General features: G+C 43.5%; 1 protein-coding gene across 2 annotated transcripts in view; it reads left to right on the top strand.

The window, feature by feature from the left end:
- Nucleotides 1-20,228, top strand: part of hwt (heavyweight) — a 53,039-nt gene extending 32,811 nt beyond the window's left edge. The window contains exons 4-9 of one of the 2 annotated variants that reach the window (XM_017179323.3): nt 7,369-7,503; nt 12,404-13,052; nt 14,065-17,343; nt 17,418-17,601; nt 17,683-17,802; nt 17,877-20,228. In XM_017179323.3, the coding sequence (XP_017034812.1) occupies nt 7,369-7,503; nt 12,404-13,052; nt 14,065-17,343; nt 17,418-17,601; nt 17,683-17,802; nt 17,877-18,063 (4,554 nt within the window). In that variant the 3' untranslated portion in view covers nt 18,064-20,228. Of the gene's footprint in view, nt 1-7,368; nt 7,504-12,403; nt 13,053-14,064; nt 17,344-17,414; nt 17,602-17,682; nt 17,803-17,876 lie in introns of both variants that reach the window. The other variant, XM_017179322.3, reaches the window with a different exon arrangement.
- The last annotated feature ends 112 nt before the right edge of the window (nt 20,229-20,340 follow it).

The raw sequence follows: 20,340 nt of genomic DNA, 5'->3' as shown, positions 1-20,340 counted from the left end.
ATGAAGAGAAAAAGGCAACATGTGTAGTATTTAAAACTCAACCGGCCTTGGTCAGAGCCACAAATGAATTTATTTATTTTACGGTTTCACTTCGGTGTATCGCCATACCCTTGCAGAGGGTATATAAGATAGCAGATAAGGAAGATCTATCAAGTTTAGATCAATATAAATAATATTTAATTTGTATTTAATATAAAAACATATATTACAAGTATACAGCAAAGAAAGAGGTATCAAGTATCAACAACTATTTATAATAATAAATTAATATAAGAAATTTGCAATGCAGTGAAGGAGTCAAAACGATGGGAAAATTGTATAATTTAATTATTTAAGGTTTTTAATTTAGATTTGTGTTAATTTTCTGTGAAAAAATATTTACAGTTTTAGTTTACAGACAGGAAGAACACCAAAAATGTCCAATCCACAAATGTGGATCGTATTCTACGATCCACGTTCTGCGAGAGAGAGGTTTCCTTTCGTTTGCATTTACATTTTATTTCAAGCACAAGAATTAGAAACACAAAGCCGAACAAGAAAAGGAATTGAGAGCGAGAGAGAGAGAGAGAGAGAGCAGAGCAAATGATGCTTTCCTCTGCGTGTGCCAAATAACGGTGCAAAGGCAAAGACGGAGAGAGAAAACAAATAAAAAACTACATACTATATGAAAAAAGCAATGTATGACTGTACTCACTTTGTATTTTGTAAACTCCTCTAAATTTAAATTGCATTGCACTGCCGCCGAGTGCACATTTTTTCCGGCTTTAACACGGATTTTCACGCGATTAAACGGTACCGATCCCTCCAGAGAGATATTTTTCCCGAAGTGACGACGTTTTCCCGTTTTTCCGAACGTTTTTCAACGTTTTTTCTGCGACGGCGAAAGCTGTGAGCAGAGACAAACACAGAACAAAAAACAAAAAAAGGGACTGCCACATGCTCACTCATGTTATTTCACTTGCACTTGCATTCCAATAGCCGGCAGTCAGAAACTACGTAGATTTTGCCGGTTTTCACTCGGTTTTTCGCGCGAAAAAGATTTACCGATCTCTCCGGAGGGCTAGTTTTCCCGATGGGACAAAGTTTTCCCGTTTTCCCGCAATTTTTTACCCGTTTTTCCGCGTTTTCACGGGAGCCGTGTGTTTTTCGACCGATCGAAGGAAGTGGAGAGAGCAAAATGGAAAATGGCGGAATAAAGAGAATGGCGGAGGATGGCGAAAGAGAGCGGCGAGAGAGTCCTCCACACTCTCTTTTTGAGCTTGTGCATGTCAAAACCAATCTTACACGCTTACAGAATAACAGTGTCAAATTTGTATGGGAATGTTAGTTTGGGGTCGAATGCTCATGTAGAATGTTAAAATGTAGAGAGTGCTTGTGGCCGATATTGAAGAGGCCAACAAACAAATGGCGTCCGATATCCAATATATCCACTTCCAAATTAGAATACTCGATTTATTTGCATTTTTAATTGTGGCTGAGTTCCTATTGGAACAGGCACAAAATTAAATATTTTCCTCTTTGAATTGGGGGAATCGGTTATTTGTAATCCAATTGCAAAATGCAAGGGTATACAAACTTCGGCGTGCCGAAGTTAGCTTCCTTTATTGTTTTTTGTGTGATTTTCATTACATTTGGCCAAACAATTTATGTGGCCCAAAGGGGTGGTCGTTGTCACTTGGGCGGTTGGTGCAGCCGTGATCTTGTGCCACCCTTGACTCGGCGGCTGCCGGAGTCAACTCTCAACTGGCGGCGGCTGCTGCTGGTTCGAGTGGTGCGGCGACATTGAAATTTATAGACCTCCAGACCCCCCAGATCCCCAGACTCCTCCACAGCCGAAGCCACCATTGGGCCTTTTTGGTGAGCCTGTGCCAGGTCAGGTGGTGGTGTGGTGAGCTTTTCAAGTGGTGCAGGCATAGATACATCTGCATGCTGATTCAGATTCAGTGCGTCAACTGTCTGGGCCGCTTAAAAAGTAAAAAAAAAAACGTAAAACCAAACAAAACAGTAGAAAAACAGAAACACATCGAAGCACACCGAAAAATATTTAATTAAAATTTATGTGCAACCCCGGAGAGCATCCCCTCGCCGCATTCACCCCTCGGAAGCACCCTTAAATCCCCTGGAAAGCCCAGTTGAAACCCCCTGAACCCCCGTAAAAGCCCCAGCAGGTGACGGCAACAGTCGAGGGAACGCTTTGACTATGACACCCTTCAGCGACCTCCCTCAACTTCGGCCCCCCAGATTCCAACTGGGAGCACAGGAGCACTTGAACATTTTGCTTTTTGCCGTTTTCCTAGGGCACTGAGACGATTTTCGGGGAATTTTTGGTTAATTTTCTTTAAAATTTGTATACCCTTGCAGGTTATTATAATTTTAGTCAGAAGTGTCAAACGAGGTGAAGGAGTCATTTCCGACCCTATAAATCATATATATTCTTAATCAGCATCAACAGCCGAGTTGATCTAGCCATGTCTGCTTAAAATTTTTCTTGTTTAATTTTTTCAAAATTTTATAAGGGGTGTTACATCGTCAAAATTGTCAAAAATTTGGGGGAAAAAATTAATTTTTAAAAATGTTAAATTAAGAAATCAGATTTGTTAAACCAATAAAAATTAGCATAACACCGCTTTCCGAATTAAAATCAATGCTCTCTGGTTGGAGTTATGATTTTTTTTAAATTTGTTTTGTCCAAAAAAAATTGATACCAATTTTTAAATTATAAAAAATAAAAGTTTTTAAAATTAAAAATTTAATATGCATATTTTTTAAACAAATAAAAGTTATAATATATAATAATAATATATTTTATGGTTGTAATTTTTAGATAATAGTTTTCTTTTTTTTTTTACTTAAATAGTTTTTTCTTTCAGTGCAAGATCCTGTCTCCTGCTCCCAAATGTCCCATTGACGAGGCCTTGTCGGCCATTTTTAATGGTTCCGCTTGCGAGGGGTGTTGGTGGGGGTATTTTTTTTTGGGGGTTGGGGGAAAGGAAGAGAGATTGCAGAGCAGCGGAAAAAATTAAAAATATTTTGCATACTTGCCGGGGCATATGCCGCAAAATGCTTGGGCCGAAGAGCTATTAAAAAGTTTTCAAACATAATGAGGGGGAATGTTGGCTGCCCCTGGGTGGGTGGGGCAGGTGAGTGTGTGTGTGTGTGTGTGTATGTGTATGTGTGTGTTTGTAAACAAAAGTTTGCACAGCGATTGCCCAGTCGGAAGGCGGAAATTTACCTGTAATCGGCCAACGCATTAACCAAACAAATCAATTGAGCGTTAAAGGCCAAAAGGCCGTTCCAGGAGTTGTGGTAGTAGCGCGCTTTCGTAATTGGTAATTGAAAGTGGCCCTTAACCCGTATGGAACTTGGTGGGATGCCTCCCCTGCTAATCAATCAATCGACGACGAACAGCAAAGCCAGGCAGGCAGCGAATGGATCGATTAATCAATCAATCAATCGAAAGGTCAAAGTGTGCTCCTCCACCGCTGGCTCTGCCAATTAGCAAAGCTAAACATCTGGATTAGGGAAGACCCGAACCCGAACTCAATGACCAGGACAGACAGCCAGAGATTAGTCAGTGCAAAAGTATATAGAAGACTATAATCTACAGTTGTTTAACTGTCAACTTGAAATCAATTAAAATCTACAGGAAACAGGGATTACTTTGGGTTTAATTTTTTAAGGTTTTAGCCTCTCTAAACAGGTCACTAGTTACCTGAAGTAAACTGGACAACATTTACCCAACTGACATTCTTTAGAAAACCCTCAAGAGAGAAGAAATAATAAAAGCGACGAGGTCATCAGAATTGCATATCTGAAAGAGCCCCCCAACTCACTCACTCACCTGTCGGTGTCATTTTAATAAAAATCAAAGCCAGCACGTTATAGAACAGAGAATATATATATAGAAAGAACATAGAGGAGAGGCCAGAGAATATGCCACGAGGATGCACAAAGATTTGCTGTTTGTGGCATTGCAATCTCCGCCGCAATATGCCAGGCGAGACCCGGAGCCTGCTGGCCAGGCCATCATCATTTCCTGCCCGGCCAAAATGTGTCACACAAAAGGCAAGGCATGGCTAGGCAGCCAGCGGAGACAAGGGCAACATATGGCGGGGTAGATGCAAGGAGCAGGACATTGCAAGCGGGCGCAGTGCCAAAGTGCCTGCGGTTATGCGCACTCGCAAAATATAAAGGCGACACCACCAACGCCGCAAACTTGCTGGCAAACCTTGGAGCAAAAGCTGCTGCTACCTGCAAGACTCAACATTAATGCCGCCTTTAAAATTTATGATATTTACTCAACCAGACAGGGACACGACCGGAGACCGAAACGGAGACGGCGACAGAGGCAATGAGGCGGTACAGGACTTCGTTTCTAGTCCTTAGTGGGTATGTGCATTTTGCATTCCGCAATTTGGCTCAAAAAGCCGTGAGCCAAAGTGGCAATCACGACGATGGTCTGGTGGCCAATGAGTCATCGTTTGGCTAGGGAAAGGGATTATTTTTGGGGGGCGGGGGATTGGCATAGGAAATGAGTGCTGCCAGCAGCTGTTTATCCTCCACTCGACTTTCACTAGCTGGTTACTTAGTTGGGGCATCCGATACTATGCCACATCTGTGGCTACGGCATAGTGTTGCTTTTCAAATGGGATTTGGTTTGAAGGTTTGTCCAAGAAGGACTTTAACTGGGGGTCTTCAAATTACCAACTTAACCTGACTGAAAGCCATTATTTTAGGGTTTAAAGTTCAGTGACTGTGTTGAAAAATTGAAATGAAATTATTTCAAGATTTCAAAGTGTTGAAAAGTGATATTTATCACGTTTTCTGTAGTCCTAGTGTTGTAAAATATATATTTTTTAAATGCTTAAAGTTGATTTCAAGGTTTTTTTGTGATTTAATAGCCGCCGTAAAGGTTTTCGTAATGTTAAACAACTCTTAGTAGTATAGCTTTTTTTATAAGATTTTAGTAATAAAACCAATAAGCAAGTTCTCCACTTTCGACAGACCCAACACACCTGGAGGTCAGATATTTTCTCTGCATCCTTCTGTGTTGGCCTTTCAAGCTGGCATCTTGGCCCCGGGACATGAGACAACATCTGAGCACAAATGTGGGCCATAGTTAGCCTTTCATCCAGCTTAGTTTTGCTGTCCAGCATTCGAGCCCGTTACTAGCTGGATTATTTTACCATTTCAGTTGGGTTCGTGGCACTCGGTTGTCAACACCTGAGACGCGCACCGGCTCCCTGCCCAGACTAGGGATATATTTTGTTGGTGTCATTTCCTTAAGTGTTGTCGTCTCCTAGAGAGGTTGAAGGAAGGGTAAAAATTATAAGCAACATGTTCTGTCGACGCTGTTGGATTGATTTCAACAGGGATGCGCCCATGATGGCTTTCTGCTCCTGTCGCTGTAACTGCCGCCGCTTCGATATCCCCTGGGAGTCCGTTTTAGAGTGGCGCTGTCGCACTTGTCGCCAGCTTTATTGCCTGCAATTGAATTTCCAGGTAGCTACCGAAGTGCAAAGGCAAAGGCATTCTCCCTATTCGCGTGTGACCTTGAGTCGAAGCAATGCCATTAAGTTTAGTTTGGTTCTTAGATTGTTTGAGGGGAGATTAAAGATGAAATCTAAAGGTCATAAACTTAATTAGTTTGGTGGGTGCGGCAAGTAAGGGAATAGTTGTGGAAAGTTGAAGAGTTGAGTGTTGATTAAGGATTTTCTTTAAATTACAGTGTTGGTTAATGCTTGGTAAATGCTTTCATGAAAATAACTGTAAACCATGTTAACCATATAACTCTTGAGAAAGTTTGTTTTATAGTAAATCTTAAATAAAAAGCTCTCTTATTATACATTTTTATTTTACATTTTATTACTAATATAGTGCTGATAAATGCCCAGTAAAGTATGGCATTTTATACAGTATTGGTGAAGTCCAAATAACATGCACCTTTAGCTATTCTATGAATAGTATTTTCAAAACTAAAGTGAACTCTACTTAAGGTAAACTTTCGTAATAAAAAACACAAAGGTGTGGGCAGAGCTTTTAAGCCAAGCCGATTAGTTTTGTACTGTAATTAGTGAAATAAACGTGGGGAATTTCAGAGAGTATATATATCCTGGTAAAATAACCAAAATAATTTTTCTTAAGCCGGTAATTTGTTGTCCGCCTTAATCTCTCTCTCTCTCTCTGTTGCTGCCTTACTATCTCCCTCTTGATGTTCGTTTCCATCATCTCGTCCTTTTTTTTTCCTCTCTCCACTTAACGTTAATTGCAATACTCAAGACTTTTCCTTTAGTATCAAAACAGCAGCAGCAACAATGCTTTGTGCATTTTTGCATCATCTGGACTCGCACCTGTGCTAGGGAAAACAAAAGAAACGAATTCTCTAGCAGCTGGGAACGGCTTCGTCGCCATTTTTAATTGTAACTGTAATTTAGCCATTGTTGTACACTTTTGATGACGCAGACAAGAGTCTGCTTTGGGCCCAAAAAAAAGACAGTGGGTGGAGGTTTGAGGGAGGTTTCCAAGGGGGTTTTCAGGGGGGTTTAAGGTGGATCTTAGAGAGGTTTTCATGGGGGGTTTCTAGGGGGCGGCTTTCTTGTGGGTGCGAGTGCGGCCTGGCACACTTGAGATGCACGTGTCGTCGTCGTGACGTTCGTTATTGTTTTTTTTCTCTGCTGTTTTTTATATACCCTGCCAGGGTATTATAATTTTAGTCAACAGTTAAGTTATTTTCAACCCTATAAACCCTATAAAGTATATATATTCAGCATCTAAAGGTGAATCTTTTTAGTCATGCTCGGAAGAACACTATTTTTTTCAAAATTTTATAAGGTGTTAAACCGTTAAACTGGTCAAAAATGTTGAAAAAAAATAGAATATATATTTTTAAATGTTAAATTAAGAAAGCAGATTTATTAACCTAATTAAAAATAGCATAAATCGGCTTACCGCACTGAAATTAAATTAATAAAAAGAATTAAACTAATAAAAAATATTACTTAAAATTATCAAAAACTTTACCAAAATATTGATTTCTTAATATTTAAAATTAATTATGCAGGCTTTTAACTATTAAAAACTTAAACAGAATTAAAATTAATACTTAGTTATATTAGATTTCAAATTTGGACTCTGATCATGTAAGGGTATACAAACTTTGGCTTACTTATTTTTTTTTTTGCATACTCAGTTCAAGGGTATGTAAGCAAGACATGTAAAAATGTATTTTAAGCTTATAAAAAAGCTAGCAATTGATCTATTTATAAACATCAAGTCTCAATTTGTGGGATCTTTGTACAAAAATATTACTTTTAGGCTTTTATTAAGCAAAAGAAAAGCTTAACTTAGTAGTTTTTCTTCATTTTTCAGATTGCCATCTGTGATGATTACAGCCTGCCCGTAGACTTTGTTAAAAAACGACCGTCCAGCTTCGATCCGTGCCTGGCGGAGGCGATACCAGCGAATCCTGAGCACTGGATAGCCCCCAGTCCGCAAGCCGAGTTTGTAAGTACCCAAACCTCATCGTTAAGTGGGGCAAGTGGGGGGAGGATTCAGGATGGGAATAGGGGGAGTGAGAGGGAGTGGTAGTAGGGCTGACTTTCGAGGCAATTAACTGCTCCGGACAGCTAATTGATAAACTGCACGCTTCAGCGAATCGAGTGATTGAGGCGGGGAATTTTCGGAGGGGGGGGGGGTTGGTTGAAAGCAAGGACCAAAGGACCCCAAGGACAGGACAGCCCAGAGAAAGAGAGAGAGAGAGAGAGGGAGAGTGAGACGAGAAGTCATATCAACGTCAGCCGCATCAGCAGTGCGTTAATGAAAAGCCCGAAAGGAGGCCCACGTTCCCATCCCTTGGCTTCTTTTGGCTTATCCTGCAGCAGCAGCAGGACAAACAAAGCGTTGCTCAAACAATGCACGGACTATTGGCTAAATATTGCAAAAAAAAAAAAAAAGCAAAAAAAAAAGCGAAAAATAAACGAAACAACGACAAACAAACAACAAACAAAGCCCAACTGCCCAGCGGGCGGTGGCTGACCATAAAAAATGGCCATAGATCGAAAAAAGCAAGCTAACAATAGATGCCAAACTGACGGTTTTATAGCCAAAATAATGGGATATTTTTTTAAAATATATAAACATGTATTTATTTATTATTGGCTAATTTCTATAAATATTTAACAATTATTTAATTATTATTTGCTATTTTCTATAAATATTTAAAAATTATTTATTTATTATTGGTTATTGTCTATAAATATTTAAAAATAATTTATTTATTTTTCGATCATTTCTATAAATATTTAAAAATTATTTATTTATTATTAGATATTTTCTATAAATATTTAAAAATTATTAATTTATTATTTGCTATTTTCTATAAATAAAACAGGAAGCAGAAAGTTTAAAATTTATTAAATTCTAGCTTTTCCCCATAAAAAAATTCAACAAACTTAAACACATTTTCTCCAATATTTTTAATCTAAATTTTTTGGCTTCCTTTAGCTTTTTTTAATTTAATTTTTTCTGTTTTATTTGCATGCCATCTCTGAGGTCAAGAGATATAGCCAGAGATAACCTCGGCCTGCAGCAGTAAATGCGCCCCGTGCCACAAATCAAATGCGGCCCCGAAACCAAATAATCTTTGAGCCACATTCCAGGACCCTCAACCTCGAGCCTCCTCCTCCTACCGGAAAATGTCCGCTCTGGGCGTCCTCTTTTTCTTTCTGTTTTTCTTTTTTTTTTTTTATGGCCCCCATACGGAAATATTTGGTGTTGTTCGTTCCCCTTGCATATTGCCACTAAAAATGAAAACGAAAGCCGCATCAGGCGGCACACATAAAAAACACACACACACAGGCAGGAGCATCCTGCCACTTGAAATTCATTTTATTGAGATTTGTTTAGCCTCGACAAGGAATGCGATTTGCCAGGAGCAGATCCTAAAATGCCAAATAAAATACGATTTGCGGCAAGGACCTTGGGGAGATTGATAAAAATCAGTGCCAAGGATTCAATTCCCAGGCAGAGTGTCGAGTGAATAACCAAATTGGTTTCTCCATAAACAATTTATGTAAATATTACCTCAAAGCTAATAATAACATTACACTTTTTTTTGGCATGCCTCAATGATCGTAGTTAATTATTAACTGATTTTTTAAAGGATATTTTTACTGTCTCTGTGTCCAGTGTACCCAAGATAATGGTTAGGAAAATGAAGGAAAATTCATACCGCAAATGGCCAAAAGCGATAACGTTTAGCGCCTTTTCCTGTACGCTTTTCACTGTCGCTTTTCCTGCATATGGGAGCGTGTGCGTGTGCGTGTGCCTCCCCCCTCACAATTATTAATGTAATTTTATCTTATGACTTTTTGTTTGCCATCACACTGACGCATACCACGGGGGTGCCAGGGGGGTGGCTGTGTCCATGTGATGATGCCATAACAGCTTACGCATGTGTGCGTGTGTTGTTTTCTACCCGCTTTTCCTCCTGTTTTATATATATTTTTTTTCGGTGGCAACTCACGTTTTAATGGAAACAAGTGAACGCAACATATTTTAAAGCAGTGATGCGTTAATGTGTTATTTTTTAAAATATTTTATATATATTTTCTAAATTGATTTTAAAAATTTGCTTCATTTTTGCAATTTTCTAGCATACTTTTGGGCATTGTATTAAGTGATTTCAATTTACTTTGTAAAATGTGTCGAAAAAAAAGAATTTTTTTACAAAAAATCCTTTTTTTAATGTATTTACTTAAAAGAATACTAATAAAATTTTCTAAAAATATAAGTTTTTACTGTAATATTTAAGAAATTTTTGTAAAAATCACTTTTCAGAAAACTCTTTACATTTCTTGGTATAAAAATATTTACATTTTCCGGCTGCACTGATCCTGATATATACACGATATGTAGAACGTCTGGCTCTGAAGTGGGCGACGGCTTTGTAAAATATAAAATAATAAAAAAAAACAGAGGAAAGGCAGCGCCAGAGTTGGGGGGTTGAAAATTTCGTTTTGGCTTTGACAGTTGTTGCTATTACTCTCCACGGAGTAATATTCAACGATAACTCAGAGGAGGAGCAACAAAGGCCTCGGCCCAGGACACACGTTTACGTCCATGTGTGCGTGTGCTTTTTGTTTATTTCAATAACTTTTATGCTTTATTTTTCTACGAACAAAATAAAGCAGAGACAGCATCAGCTTAGATATCACTCATAAGTCGCGTTGTCTGTGTTTCAGAGAGCAGAGAACCACCACACACCGACCGATTAAATTCTTTTCTCTTTATTAAAATCAGGAAATTTATACCCTTAAAGCTCGATTTACGTAGTAATTTTTTTTAGAGGCATTAAGGTTTTTCAGTGCAGCATCCTTTACGATTAGAATTACGACTATAGTTAGTCATCCATCGTTGTCAGACAATGGGAATGCCAAGGATGTGAGCTAGACAGACAGGCAGACATGGGTGAGAGGTATCTCTCTCTCTCTCCCCCCTAAAAATCTCCACTCTGTCGATTACGATGATTTCTTTTTTCATTAAAGTTGGCATAAAAATCACGTTGCTGCGGCAACAAGCAACAGACAAACGCAGGCGGAGTTGCAGGAATCCCAACAGTTTTCATTATCCTTGAAACACAGCGTACCCCCTCATGGCATCCTGATTTGTGAAGGCAATCGTGCATGAGGAGGACATACTATACTCTATAAGCACATGCCATTCATGAGCGTCGTGGTCGTCGTCGTCTGCTTATATCGTTTGTTGATAATCAAAGGCAAATATTTAAACAGCAAAATGTGAAGCTCCCTCCCCATTATCAATGCCTGTCCTGGTTACGTCCTGGATACAACATCCTGGGTGCCCCCTTTGAATGCAGTGAATGTGGGAATGGGAACTCCACTTGGGGATGTTTTATTTCGATATATATCGATAATATAAATATATAAAGTGATCAAAAAGACATAAGAGTAAAAATATTTACTTACTTAAAATCACAATTATCACATTTAATATGTTTAAGAAGGTTGTATTTTAAATAGAAATTTTAATACATATTTATCGTCATTTTGGAATTTTTCCAAATTTTAATATCAAACTGAAAATTTCGATATTTATTGATATATAACGATATCATTTGATATATTTAAAGTTATAAAAATATTATAAAAGATAATATTTGCCTAATTTTATTACAAATTCTAGCAATAAAAATCGATATTAACCCATAATTTTAATGGTAATAGCAAAAGGTTAATATATCGATAACATGGGACCTGCTAATTTTAATTGTTATTGTTATTACAAAGTCCAAGTCTTTGGTAACTAATGATGAAGAATTCCAGCCAAAAATTCGCCACATCTTAGTCTTATATAATTCATGATGTTTTTCATAGATGATTTATATTCCGATTTACATGTATCGATAAGTGCTACCTTCTCTAAGTTCAAATTCGTTAAAAACGCTTTTTGCATAGGAACCTGTGGTGTTGCCCCCCTTGCACTCACTTCGCTCTTAATTTATGAGTTTCAATTAAAAATGTTTTGCTGGAAACCCTGCGGCCGAATTGTCTCCGTGGCCAAACATCAATTTCCGTTAGCCCCATTCCCATACCCATATCCATCTCCATCTCCAGTTCCAGTTCCATGCCCAGCATATCCAGATCCAGATATACAAGCTCGAAGTGGACATGGGCCGTGTAAACGGAAATTTATGTTTAACATAATGGCCCGGAGCGGAATCCCGCCAGCCGGATGGGGGCAGTACACCGGGGCTTATACATACATATATATGGGAGGCAGGACCTCATAATTTGCACACATTAGGATCCTGTTAGTGCCACCGATGTTGCAGTTCCGTAATGTCTAGCTATTTGTCAATTCCGACATGGAATGGAGGAGGGTGGGATAGTCATCGGATATTGTGATTGACATGGGGTATTGTGTGGCGGAGAGGGGTTTGCATTGAAGACCATCCATCAGGGGACAGATGCCAGGACAGGATCTCATGTGTAGTCCTGGCAAATCGAGGGTAAAACAATTTCCAGGCAACTGTTAGGGCTTCCTTTGCTTGGCTTTGGTTTTTGAAACCAGGAAACTATATGGATTTGTTATATTATTATTTAATATGTATAATATATTGCTTATTATGGATTTATATTTTGTGAAATTAACAAATAAATTTCAAAGATTGCGTATACGCCCCCGCGTAACCCCTTCTTACAGGCAACGCACAAAAGCATTGCCTACTTTTTTGGGCAGGCGGCTTAGCAGGGGAAACCCCACAACCGCCAACGAGTTCTTTTTCCAATTAAATTCCAAACGAATTGCAAATTGCAAAGCAAATCAAATTAGCTGCAACAACAAATTCTAAAGCTAATGCTAGACTTTCTTTTTTTATTTGTAGCTACCATTTGGCGAAGCCCAACAAGCGGGGCAGCAACCAACTGCAGCAGCAGCAGCAGCGGGAGCAGCTTCAGCGGCAGCCACCTCAATTGCCGCAGCAGCAGGAGCAGCAGCAGCGCCTCCCCCCGCAGCAGCAGTAACTGCAACAGCAGCAGCAACATTAAACAACAACAACAACAGCTGCGGCATAACGCATACGCAGCCCAACGCGCACAATCAGAACAACAACAACACCTTGCCAGTGGGCGGGGCACAACAGCAGCTGTTACAGCAACAGCAACAGCAACAACAGCAACAGCAGCACCTGCAGCAGCGGGCAACTCTGCAACATCCGCCGCTGCCCAATAGCAACATCAAGCAGGCTTCGGTGAAGCTAATCGAAGGATACTCGGATCCCAAGGACACGCGCAGCCACAAGAAGGTCTACCACAAGAAGGCCAAGAGACGCAGCCAGCCGGGTCACAAGCGGCATCAGCAACAGCAGCAGCACTTGCAACAGGCGCTGCCGCAGCAACAGACTTTGCCAACGCCCAGGAGTGCGGGACAGCAGCAGCAGCAGCAGCAGTTGCAGTTGCAGCAGAGGCACTCCACCTACAACAACAACAACGGCAAATTGCGAAAGGATAAACGCAATAGTCAATATAATTCAGGTAATTAATTAATTAATTAACAAAATGTTGAATTATTTCTCTTGGCAATCAAATTAACTCGAGGTCTGAGTGACCTAGCCTGTTCCAAGGAGGGGAATCGGTGTGGTTAGCAATTAGGCTAGGCTCCAGGCTCTCCAAATCACGGCACAACTTTTCTTTGCTAACCAAGCGTGAAATGGGGAAAATGCCAGACACTCTGATTAGGGCTGCCAGAGGAAAAATGCAGTGGTCATGGCAGGAGGAAGAGGAGGAGGAGGAGCAGGAGGAACATCAAGCCACAGTCTTGGAGGTGGCTGCAGTAGCAGAAGCATGAGGAGCAGGAGCAGAAGACGGCGGCCAGCCAAGCGCCAAATAGACTGCGTCAACTCCATTTGCGTTTCAATTGCGGAGCCCCGAGGCGCCGCAGTGTCGTCGCTGCGACTTAATTAGAAACTGTCAGCGCCGTCAGCGTCTTGGTGAATGGGAGGAGCAGGAGCAGAAGGAAAAGCACAGGGAAGCGGAATAGTAGGAGGAATAGTTAGAGGAATAGTAGCGAGAGGAGAAGGAGGAGCGATAGGAGGAGCAGTAAGAGAATAAAGGGGAATAGAAGGAGTGGAGCAGAAGCAGAAGCAGAGAAGGAGCATAAAGAAAAGTAGAAGAAGAAAGAGCAGAAGAAGGAACAGAAGATGGGAGCAGTAGGAGGAGCAGAGGAAGGAGCAGAAGAAGGAGGAGCAGAAGGAGAAGCAGAAGGAGGAGCAGAAGGAGGAGCAGACGGAGGAGAAGAAGGAGCAGTAAGAGGAGCAGAATGAGGAGCAGAAGGAAGAACAGAAGGAGAAGCAGAATGAGGATCAGAAGAGGGAGGAGCAAAAGGAAGAACAGAAGGAGGAGCAGAAGGAGTAGAAGAAAGTACACGAAAACTAGAAGAAACCTAGGAAAAACCTAGAAGAAACCTAGGAGAAAGACCATGATGCATTTACCACCAAAAGTAACCCCTAGTAATCAATATCTCACCACCTCCCTCTCCCACCCACAGATTCCTCGGCGCCCAAGTCCTCCGACGACGAGGCGGACATAGACGAGGAGGTTGAGCAGCAGCCGCCATTACCACTACCGCCCAACGCGGCCGCTGCACAGGCACCACAGGCTGGACACGGTCTCAATTCACCAGATTCCATATCCGATGACCTGGTGCGTCCCCTGCCCCCGCAACTGCAGCGAAGTCCACGCAAACTGACCGTTGCCCCCGCCGAGCACAGCAAGCGCCAACCGTCGCCCTACTACTACTCCGATCTCCTAAAGAGCCGCGACAAGGACAAGGAGCGGGACAAGGACAGGGAGGAGATCAAGCTCAAGTGCCGCCAGTCAACGGCCAGTGAGCCACCCCAACAGCAGCACCAGCAGACGGTTGGCTATCGCAAGAGCTCCAGCTTGGATGTGCCCCAGGCCGAGGAGCAGCAGCACCCACAACAGGATAGTCAAGGAGAGGAGGAGCATCATCATCATCATCATACCGAGCTTGAGCTAACTGAGGATCTCGAGGAACAGGATCCCGAGCCCCGTCCCGACTCGCAGTCAACGCCCAAACGTTACAGCTTCACCGAGGAGGGTGTCCACATCATTCGCTGCGAGACGCCCAGCACTAGCACCTCCGAGGAGTCCGACTGTAGCGAGTGCCTCAAGCGACGCGAGTGGCACGCCCGGGCCTTGGCCTTAGTCCGAAAGACTTGTAACGTCCAGCCGCGGAATCAGCAGAATCCGAATCCCACCACTGGCAGCGAGCTTCAGCTCCAGCTACAGCATTGCGACTCCGGCGAGGGCGAGCTGCTCAAGTGCTGCCCCCCACCACCAGCAGTAGCAGCAGCAGCAGCCACACAGCAGTCATTAGCTTCGCTACCACTACCGCTGGGAGCTGAGGCCAGTGTCCAGCCGATGCCACCGCACCGCCTGCTGGGACTGGGACCAGCAGCCGTGTGCGGAGCGTGCATAACATCCGCCTCCGCTTTATCCAAGGCCAACGCCTCCGCCTCCGGCGGCCGGGGGCCCGAGCCCGGCGATGAGCTGGAGGAGGAGTACTTCCGGCCGCGCAGCATCTTCTATGTGCATCCGCATGGCGTTCACGAGTGTGCCGAGTGCGCCCAGCCACCAGCGCCACCAGCAGCAACCGCTAATGCTTCCGCCCCAGCCTCGGCTTCCGCTCCATCGCTGAGCATACCATCGCAGTCTGTGAACACGCTCGATCTCTACGGCGACGACGAAGAGGAGGAGGGGGACGACGACGACGACGACGATTCTGAGGAGGACGACGACGACTCCGAGGACATCATGGGCAGCCGGCGGCGGCAGATATACGAGACCGCCTTCGATTGCAAGATAGCCAAGTCGGATGACGATCTGGACGAGGTGGACCGCATCACCAATCATTCGGTGCTGCTGCAGCTGAGCAATGGCAATGGCGATGCCATCGCCGTACCCACCACAAGTAAGTCGGCCAAGTCGGCCCGCAACGAGTGCAAGCGGGCCAAGAACAGCAAGAACCAGGCGCTCCAAGAGCAGACGGGCGAGGCCCATGTCCAGGTGCACCAGGTCCAGGTTGAGCTGGGTAAGCTGCAGCTCAGCCAGGTGGACCAGCAGAATCAAAACCAAAATAGAGGCACCAGCGGAGGTGGAGCAACAGAGCCCGCTGGAAGCGGAGGCGGAGGTGGAGGAGGAGGAGTAAGTGCCACAAGCACCCAGCAGTTGCCGGTGCGCGGCTATACCCCATCGCCCCCGTCGACGGCCCCGCTGCCAATGAAGTTTCCCGGCAAGCACGAACGCTACCTGAACATGAACAGCATTCGGAGTGCCCCCAATCTGCCGTCAGCCAATCCGGCGCATCCCCGTCTCCGGGACTTGCGCCTGCCCATTCAGTCCATGCGGCAACAGCAGCAGCAGCTCTGCACGGGCAGCAGCAACGATAACAGCCTCACCGACAGCGCCTACGTGAATCCGCCCTCGACCAATTCCAACTCGAATGCTGCCTCCGTTTCGGCCTCTGCTTCCGTTTCCGCCTCCGCTTCGGCATCCGCGGCTGGAGGAGGAGGAGGAGGAGGAGTCCCGGGAGCTGCCCGACGGCCACGCTCCTTTGTGCTGGAATCCGGCCGGGTTCTCGAGCTGCGACGCAGTGGCGGCACCAGCGGAGGAGGTCATCATCATCATCAGCCCGGCGGCCAGACGTCCGGGCAGCGGCAGCATCATCATCACCATCACCATCATCATGCCGGTGGAGCCAGTGGCGCAGGTGCAGGCAGTGGAGCTGCCAGTCGAAGGAGTCGCCATGGTCATGGACATGGACAGGGCCAAACGACGGGCCAGCAACAGCAGCAGCAACACAACTACAGCAGCACGGAGAGCATAGCCACGTCCAGCAGCGGCGGCAGCATGGAGTCGCTGCGCTCCAGCACCAGCGAGGGCAACCGCAGCACCTCCAGCTCCGAGTCGCGCCACTCCAGCTCGCTCAGCTCGCACAGCTCGGAGAGCGGCAGCGGTGGCAGCGGCGGCTCCAGCGTGGCCTATCCCTTGAGGCCGGCGCCCCTGCTGCTGCACTCCAAGCTGCACATCCTCAGCCCCATCTCCGACAAGTCGTCGCAGGAGCCGGCCTCGGCCAGTGCTTCCGAGCAGTCACAACAGCCGTCCCAGCAGCAGCAGCAGCAGGCGCCCGTGGCGGCGCCGGAGGAGGATTTAATTGGCAGCCAGCAGGTGTCCACGTCCATGAAGCAGCAGCGTAGCCGTGGAGCTCCGAACAAGGCGCTGCTCCAGCTGGCCGACGAGCTCCTCGGCTCTGACAGTGGCATCTCGCTGCATTCCCGGGAGGAGGGCAAGCCGCAGGCCTTGGCCCTCCAGCGGCTGACGCTGCCCAAGCTCCAGCTGATCGGGACAGAGGGCACCACTGTCTCTGGAGGCGCTGGGGGAGTTGGGGGAGCTGTGGGTTCTACGGGTTCTACGGGAGCAGGTGGAGCAGCGGGTAGTGGTACTGGATCTGGAGCTACCGGCGGTGTAACTGGCCTTCCCCAGGATCTGCGCGACCTGCCCTTCGACATGCCCAAACTGAGACGCCGCAAGACGCTGCAACAGGAGGCGGCCTGCACATCGGGCAGTGCCACTTCCGTGGATCTTGGCGAGCTACCCTTTGACATGCCCAAGCTGCGGCGACGCCTCAGAGCAAATCAGGCGGAGATCAACAATCTGCTGATGCACAGCACCGAGTCCAGTGGCATCTCGCAGGCCTCCTCCAGTCACTCGATGCGGGATGACCAGAAAATGACCAGCAAGTTGGGTAGGTTTTCTAGGGAGTTTTTGATAAGTTTCATTGTTTTTTAATGTTTGTTTTTAATTTATCTCCCCCAGCAGACACGGCTTTGTTCCGGCAGAATCTCACCCTCAACCTGAACGAGTCGCGGCAGGCCACCAAGCAGTTTGGCAGCCTGGATCTGCGGGGTCTCAGCAGCACCAAGGAGCTGAACATGAACCTGAGCCAGGGCTATGTGACGGCCGTGGATCTGATTGATGTTAGCATACCGCTGGAGCGGCAGGGGTAAGTTTCTGGGATGAATGATGAAGAGGGAGAGGAAAGGAAGCTTTAGATATAAATCCTTAATAATTCCTCTCTCTTTAGTTGGTACCACGGCGCCATAACCAGGATCGAGGCGGAGACCACTCTGCGTCCCCTGGCCGAGGGTTCGTTCCTGGTACGCAACTGCGAGTCCACCAAACAGGACTACTCCCTATCACTCAAGTAGGTTCATCTCTTTTTTTTTATATATATATAGAAAGAGATTCCCTGGTAATTCTAAACTCTTCTCCCAACAGGGGCGCCAAGGGCTTCATGCACATGCGTATCCAACGCAACGAGACCGGACAGTATATCCTGGGCCAGTTCAGTCGTCCCTTCGAGACAGTGCCGGAGATGATTCGGCACTTTTGCCTCAACCGGCTGCCAGTACGTGGTGCCGAGCACATGTGTCTGATCGAGCCGGTTATTGTCCAGCTGCTCTAGGCAGGATCAGGATCATTAGGGTATGCTTAGGGTTATGTGGGGATGATGGAACCAAACAGAATAACATATTAATAGCGTGTAGAGGAACCTAGGAACCTATGTGAACAATGTAATGCACTAGTTATTATACGCGAGAGATACATAAACATAACATAAAATAGTTTGTAAAATTGCAATTTTTTCATATATTTTTTTTTTGTTTTTTGTCCTTTTTTTTGTGGTATTAATAATATTTATTTGGTTTATTTTTTTTTTTTTTTGTAAGCAACAAGAAGAAAGTACACCCAACAGGACACACGAACTAGTTTAGCGTTTAAAGTACGTAGCACATTCAGACAATACCAAGAGTAAAAAACAAAAGCGATATTTATATACAAGGCATACATATATACAAGCAGGCATGATGATATATATACAAGATCTATCTATAAATAGACAACCGAAAAAAGGACACGGGGGGATATATGGCTGAGAGGCATTTTTTAGATGTGTTTTACACCGAACTTGGAACAGTAGTAGAGATGCAATCACATGACACTCACTTAAGGATTTCTGCAACTTTCCATAGCACACACACAAACACACACACACAAGTTACACTTCCGCCAGGATGCAGGCGAGGTAGCACTTAGTTCATGGCAGTCATAGTCATCGCTTTACACACTAAGAAGAAAAGTTTTAGCAAGCAACTCTAAAAATTTGTTGATTAATTTTATGTTAACCAAAAAAACAAAGAAAATGAAGAAAATAAGAAGAAAAAGAAAAAATCCAAAATATGTATATCGATTATATATAAAACGAGAACTAACTTTAGCAAGCGGAAGAGAAGAGCGATGCCATTTTTTTGTCTTAGCTGTTAGGTCACGAAGGAATAGAAGAGATATGGAGGTACATACGCGATGTGTAGGACGCTCAAAGCGCTTTTGGTTAAAGGATCCATAAGGATCGAATGCTGGATGGAGGAAGGATATAGCAACGCATATGAACAGTCGGTTTAAGTGTTAGTTTCTAATTGAGGTAGGGGGGTGGGAGGAGGAGCAGGCGGCAAACTAAATATATATATGTATATATATATATATGTATTATGGATGCTAAAACTTACTATTTATATATTTCTATATATACATTTATATATATATACACGATATTACAAGAAAAAAGAGCAGTCAATGGTTTTTTGGTTCCAGTTCCGAAAAGAGCAGCAAGTGCAGAATGCTAATTAACTATTAATTATTATTATTGTTTCCGGAAGAGTTGTCCTTGTGTTCCACCTTTGTACCGCCGAGCAATACAACCAGCAACTTTTCTTTCCTTCCTTTCGCATATATATGTATATGTATATATGTACGTATATGTATATGTATATCTGTGTGTGTGCCAAAGTATTATCCTAGTCATTATTATATATTATGTATGTGAATATCATCAGAATATCTTTTATATCTATTTTTTTGGATATATGTTGGATTGTTGCCTAATTTCTAATGCCACGCAATCGCAGTGCAATATATATTATTGTATTAGGTTATAGGTTTATCCCTGATTTAACTCAAAGTTCCAGTCCCGATTTGTTCGTATATAGCAAAGCGAGTGCAGACTTTTTGTAAATATATAAACGCAGGATATATAGAGTATATATATGATTGATTTCCTTTGCAAACAAAACACACACAACTCTCTAAACCTAAGATTTCAACTTTGCATAGGAGACAGCAACCACATACATACATACATATACGACCTACACATACATAAATAGCAATATGTATTACGAGGCTTCCGTAGCAGTAAAGAACCAACAAAGGAAAACTCCATGATAATCCCAGCACTCGATCGATCTATCTGAGTACTGATGATCGCTTTCGTTATTCTCTTTGTTTTCCTATTATTTTTACATTTCATTTCCCTTTGTTTTTGTGTGTATAAAATGTACTTGGATCTGTGGGCTTACTCTAACCGAAAACCTTGTATTCCAAACTAGAGACGCTCGCTCTCTCTCTTTCTACGGCACCCTAATATCTGATTAATTCAATTAGTACAGAACGAATACGTAATTTAACACGAGCAGCAAACAGAGCAACAGAGAAAAATTAACAAAAAACAGAAACCGTAAGGGAAAAAACAACCACAAACGAAATGTATTTAATAAAATAAATATAAAAAAATTAAAAAAAAAAAAAACGATCGAGTATTTGTTAATTTAAGCTTTTTCTAGAGTATTAAAGATCAAGCCTAATCAGTCTTTCTGAACGTTTTTCGTAGTTCATGTTTTTTATA

The sequence above is a fragment of the Drosophila kikkawai genome, chromosome X (genome assembly GCF_030179895.1).
Source record: "Drosophila kikkawai strain 14028-0561.14 chromosome X, DkikHiC1v2, whole genome shotgun sequence".
Taxonomy (NCBI): Eukaryota; Metazoa; Arthropoda; class Insecta; order Diptera; family Drosophilidae; genus Drosophila; species Drosophila kikkawai.
This window is presented reverse-complemented; position numbering and strand designations above follow the sequence as displayed.